Source organism: Phalaenopsis equestris, unplaced genomic scaffold (genome assembly GCF_001263595.1).
Source record: "Phalaenopsis equestris unplaced genomic scaffold, ASM126359v1 Scaffold000349, whole genome shotgun sequence".
NCBI lineage: Eukaryota > Viridiplantae > Streptophyta > Magnoliopsida > Asparagales > Orchidaceae > Phalaenopsis > Phalaenopsis equestris.
The window spans coordinates 42,621-48,772 of NW_018164791.1; the positions used below are offsets into that span (position 1 = coordinate 42,621).

Below are 6,152 nucleotides of genomic sequence, written 5' to 3' on the forward strand. Positions count from 1 at the left end.
CCTTATTCAAACTTCTCACAAGTAAAGATGATAAAAAAGGAGCATTTACATCCATAGCACGCAATTCTTATGTATTTACATATCTCACACCCAAACTTTCATATTTTTGATGTAATATTATAGATTTGATTGATATATGTGTAAATATGAAAGTTTAGGTGTGAGATATGCAAATACATAAGAATTGTGTGCTACCTTTGTAAATTTTTGTGAAAAAAATTATGTGAAATTTTATTTTTGGTTTGTGGTGACAGTATAATTATGTTTTATGTATGGGGCATTGACATGTATGCCACATCATTCTTATTTATTTACATATCTGACTCCTACACATTTATGTTTACATTCATATCACTCAAATCTTTAACATCACATAAAAAATAATCATGACTGCTTTTTTTAAATCGAAATGCATCTTTTCATGTATAGATTTATATAGGTTTAAATATCCAATTTTTGGTGTTAGATATGCAGACACATAAGCATTGTGTGGTATGTATGTAAATTTCCCTTTTAACTTGATGACAGCAACTATTGTTTACAGAGGCAACCCTCAATAGTCCTCTATTTTCATAAACTTTTCATTCTAATTTCATCCATATTATCTGAAGTGTGCTGCATATGTTTTCTATTTGTAACTGCTTATGAAACTTGGGGCTGGGATTCATCTTTAACAATTTTCATACTCTATACTTTCATGAATTTCAGCTTTCATTAAAAATGTCCGGGACTAAATGGGATTAAAATATATGTCCACAAAGGGTCAGGGGGCCATTCTGACAGTTTTTCTTTTTCTCCTGTAGTGATTGGAAATCCATCGGGCATCCACATACATGCAACATTTGTTTCGAAGATGGCAGGCGAGACCTTACAGAAGTATGCTGAAGGCGAAGGAGAATGCTGCATAGGCCCTCCGATTGAGGAAAATGCAGGAACAGTGCTTGTGATTTCTTTCGTTTCTGTTGTCATTATAATATCAGCTATTGCCGCATTTCTATTTGCTCGAAACTGTTGGATTCTTCGGAATGGTGGCCGTCGAAAACCTCCTCGTATGGACAGGGAGGAAGTAGAAATACTTACATGTTTCATATTTAAAAGGGCTTATTTGACCACCAAACATATTACTGAAACTTGCGCTATCTGTCTTGAAGATTATCAGGATGGAGAGAGACTCCGCCTTCTTCCCTGTCTACATGGTATGCACTCATTCCGCTCAAGTCCGTTTCATGATATTCTTCATCATTGTTATGAATAAATATGTTTTGAATGCTAAACTACAACAACTATAACATGCCTTTATCCTACTAAGTGGAGACGGCTACATGAATCTTTTTTCTCTATTGAATCCTATTTAGGGTCGTATTTTTATTTAATTTTAATAAATTAAGATTATTTTTTATACAATATTCCCAAGTCTTTTTAAGTTTTCTTCTACCTTTTTTAACATAATTAGTCGAATCCAAAATATCATCTCTCCTAACCGGATCTTCAGATGGTCTATGTTTTATGTGACCAAACCATCTAAGACAGCTCTCTCTAATTTTGTCTGCCACTGGAGCTACACCAACCATTTCATGGACACATTCATTTCGCATTTTGTCTTTAAGTGTCAAGCCACTCTTCCACCTAAGAATTCTCATCTCAGCAATACTTAACTTAGCTTTAATGCTTCCTTAGCTTTAATGCTTCCTTTTTAAAGGCCAATATTCTGTGCATAAAACATTGCAGGTCTCATCATCATCTTATAAAATTTTTCTTTAAGTTTAAGTGCCACTTTTCTATTGCACAATATGTGCATCTTTAATGTTGATGAATAAAAATTGTTTGAATTTTTTAACCTTATTGATATGGAGCATTTACCTACATGCCACCCAATTCTTATGTATAACACTGAAACTTTAATTTTTACATTTATGCCACCAAAATCTTTCATGCCACATCGGAAATATCACTATTTTAACTTTTAAAGAGTGAAATACACATTTTCATTCGTAGGTAAGGTAACATGTATTTAAAAATTGAAGTTTAGGTGTTGGATATGGAATTAAGCGGTGCGTATGCAAATCTTCCTACTGATATTTGATGATACGCTTTTTTATTCACTGCTGCAGTATTATCCATTGTCAAGAATAGCATTGTTCTTCCATCTTCATTTCATCGTTGTTGCTTGATACCTTCATGATCATGATATTCTGGCCAATGTTTTGTTTTAGGATGGATTTCAAAATCCTTAAATTTGCTTTTGAGATGAGCACAGCATATAGAATAATAGTGCTGCACTTATCTTAAAGTAAATATAAAGATTTTTAGATTCATCTTGACCACTTTTTGATCAGCATAAGTTGATACAAACTTTTTTCCATGATCATCTGTAATTGAAATCCAAAACTTTTAAGGGAAATTTACATTTATACCACATATTCTTGCGTATTTGCATGTTTAAGACCTAAAGTTTGATATTTATATTTATAACACCTCGGATGCTATAAACTTATGCATGAAAAGGTGTGTTTCACCTTAAAAAGATAGAAATGGTGTTATATTTTATGTGATGTTAAAGATTTGAGTGCTATATATGTATTATGAATGTTTTGGTATTAGACATATAAATGCATAAGAATTGTGTGGTATGTATGTAAATGACCCAACTTTTAAATGTATGCAAACTAACGGCCCTAAACGACATGAAATGCTGCTTTTCTCTTATCTCATGTTGACATAATTTTTTCGTAGAATTTCACTCGGCGTGTGTGGATTCATGGTTGACTAAATGGGGAACATTCTGCCCAATATGCAAATACGACATGAACTCCAGCAGGTAGTTTCTTCCAGTTCTGTGTTTGTAAAACCAAAATTTTTCTGCATATAATGATTTGCTCTCCTTATGTCTTTATCGGTTGTTCGTTGCTGCTAATTGTGCACGCCCACCACTAGTTTTTTAATTTAAGCAACAGGGAGCAGTTAAACAGTTCTTCTCTTCTAATGTTGTAAAAAATAATAAAAAATTCTTTTTGTAAAGTGCAGTTAGTAAAGCAGTATATTTGAGTTTTGTTTTTTTTTTGTTCCAAGTATTTTTTCCAATGACTCAAGTGCCAAAATAATCTTCTGACTATTTAATGGGGTCATTTTTGTCAGTCTTTAAAAATTCTAAATTAGCCTCCATACTCTTTAAATTAGCTCTGAAATTAGTATCCGTATTAAAAATGTGTGGGGTTAGCACTGTGAATGAGCCGAGCTTGTGCGAATTCAGTATTGCCTTGTGTTCGGGTTGTTCGAAATTGATTAGTATTTGAAATTGTCTGTGAACAGTGTGTTTGTGTTCAACTCGATTTACATATTATTGTTTGTGTTCTGCTCGTGTCGACTCGAATTTGGCTCTTTTAAATTAATTAGAAAAAAATAGTATATATATATATTATTTAATTTCTTTATTTAGAGCTAAAATGATCAAGCAAAGGATTGTTTGTGTGCGGCTCATTAATAATTTGAGCTTAAAAAATTTGTTCGTATTCGACTTATTAAATTAAGGAATGATGCGAGCACGAGCCACTTAAAAATTTATTCTAATGTTATCTGAGTGTAAAGCAAAAGAAGTATTGTTGTTTTAAATTTTCAGCTGTTTGTTTGCGAGTAATATAATTGCAAAAATAATTTTGAGGCATTTTCATACATACCACACAATTCTTATATATTTACATACCTAACACTAAAATATTTGATATCACATCTAAAAAAATATCACCATCACTAATTTTTTAAAAGTGAAATGCATCTTTTTATGCATATTGTTACCTCCCAAAAGAGCCCTTAAAAGAGGTGGGCGGCCCATGATTTAAATACTGTTTTTCGGCCCTACACCTAGCCGATATGAGACTATTTTTCCTTAACATTCTCCTCCACTCACGTGACGCCCTCATTACGGATCGGCTCCACCGAGGTTCCCACTGGACCATGAAAAGGCCACACACATGATAAATAGTAATCTGCTCTGATATCACTCGTCACCTCCCAGAAGAGCCCTTAAGAGAGGTGGACAACCCAGGACTTCTTTTCGGCCTTACACCTAGCCGATGTGAGACTATTTGTCCTTGACATTCTCCTCCACTTATGTGACGCCCTCGTCATGGATTGTCTCCACTGAGGGTCCCACTGGACCATGGAGAGTCCACACCACCTGACAAACAGTAATCTGTTCGGATACCACTTGTCACCTCCCAAAAGAGCCCTTAAGAGAGGTGGGCAGCCCAAAACTTAAATATTGTTTTTCGGCCCTACACCTAGCTGATGTGGGAGTATTTGTTCTTGATAATATGCTTATAATAACAAGGTTTTATAAATCTAAATATCAAATTTGAGACCATATTTATGTAAATACATATAAATTGTGTGGTATGTGTGTAAATTTTCCAACAATTCTTTAAACAATTTAGAATACTCTGCCTAGTTCATTCTCAGGTTATTTTGAACTTGCCCAAGTCGTGCGAATTTAGAATAAGCAAACCTTGCGGCCTCCTGTAAATTCCCATAGACTTTTGAGACCTCGCACGAGCCCCCGTTATTTCGCTTACTACCGCTCAATTCCTATGTATTTACATTAGATTTCAATTATTATATATATGCCACTTTATTTATTCATGAAAAAGTTGCATTTCAATTTTTTATAAGTTAAAATTGTGGTATTTATGTGATATGAAGGATTTGGCTGGCAGAAATGTAATAAATCAAAATTTATATTTTAGTTATGTAATACATAGGAATTGAGTGGTATGTTAATGCCCCTAAATATATTAGTATGACCATTAAGAGGTATATTATGCCATGGCTCAATCCAATGCAACCGATATTTTATACTGATCACAACATTTTGGGGTGCAACAAATGAGGGGAGCATCAATTTGAATATTCAATACACCACAAATGTATAGCTTCCATAATGCTATCTCTCAGAATTCATGATCAAATGTCATTTAATATTTAGCATGATGTTTTGTGAATGTATTGTGTCATGTAGGGGTGCAAAAGAGTCCAATCGAGCTCAAGCCATGCCAAACTTGAGCTTGGCTCGTGTGGCAAATTGTGAGCTTGAGCTTGAATGGCAAGCTGGAGCACAACTTATACTGGTAGTAGCCGGCTTGCGAGTTCGAACTAAAAACTCAATTTTCGTGTGGGCTCGCTAGAGAAGATATTGGTGGTCGGAGTCGGAGGAGGCAGCTGGAGCTCACCGGAAAATGCTTTGAAATATATTTAAAAAAATAATGCATCGAAATGATTAATGACAGCTGGAGCCGGGAAGAGCTCGAGCTTGAGCTCGCTCAATAAACAAGCTCCAGCTTGAGCTTGACCCCTAATGTGATGTATACAACAACATTGAACTATTCCATCATATGAATCTACATGTGTGAGGCATGCAAAAAATTTTGTTGGATCATATCTATTAACCATATAGATATTGTAGGGTTATATGGGGAGAGCATTATGAAGCATATAGGAGCTCAAGGAGATTATAAGCTCTATGAATATAGCAGGCCTGTTATGAATGAAATAGATTATATAAAACAAACGTCTGAGATCATGTATTATGATTATTAAATATCTTATAAACATCATACCCATCATTTCACATAAGTATAATGAAAACATGACTGACTCAAAAAAATATTTGCAACACATTAATACCCCACCAAATCTCGATGAAATTGCATTGGAATGTAAATAGATGATATATCAAAATTTAAACCATGAAATTCATTATAAAACCATTACATGAGCTATAAAACCATCCGAAGCAATGGATTATACATTCAAGCTTTCTAGTATATATTTTCTTTCTTTTGATTCTCTCTCCCTCTCTTTTGCTCCAAACAAGCCATGAAAATGAAGGATACCAACAGGAACAATAAATTATAAAGATGTTTTTATTTGGTTTGTTAAATAATTGTCTATTGGAATATTACTAACTTTTGGTTGTTGCAATTTAATGTCGAGTTAGCTCAACTTGATGTACAAATCAGATGTAGAAGGGATTTAAAGCTTCCGGACACAGGAATCAAGTTTGCAAATTAAACAAGTTGCTTTATTTAAAGCAATCACCATGACTATATTACACACAATATAGTCGTTATATTGCATTTTAAAGTTAGTTATTTAGTCCC

The 6,152-nt window shown here is 33.9% G+C and overlaps 1 protein-coding gene across 1 annotated transcript; it reads left to right on the plus strand.

Moving 5' to 3' along the window:
• Nucleotides 1-809: 809 nt before the first annotated feature.
• Nucleotides 810-3,055, plus strand: LOC110026088 (receptor homology region, transmembrane domain- and RING domain-containing protein 1-like). Its single transcript, XM_020726880.1, has 2 exons — nucleotides 810-1,196; nucleotides 2,734-3,055. The coding sequence occupies exons 1-2, from the start codon at nucleotides 854-856 to the stop codon at nucleotides 2,820-2,822; spliced, it is 432 nt and encodes a 143-aa protein (XP_020582539.1). The 5' UTR covers nucleotides 810-853; the 3' UTR covers nucleotides 2,823-3,055.
• The last annotated feature ends 3,097 nt before the right edge of the window (nucleotides 3,056-6,152 follow it).

Bases quoted from the DNA above. Each gene is read 5' to 3' on its own strand.
- LOC110026088 (XM_020726880.1), top strand. From the start codon at position 854: ATGGCAGGCGAGACCTTACAGAAGTATGCTGAAGGCGAAGGAGAATGC. The intron at 1,197-2,733 runs GTATGCACTCAT...ATTTTTTCGTAG, and splicing joins CCTTCTTCCCTGTCTACATG to AATTTCACTCGGCGTGTGTG.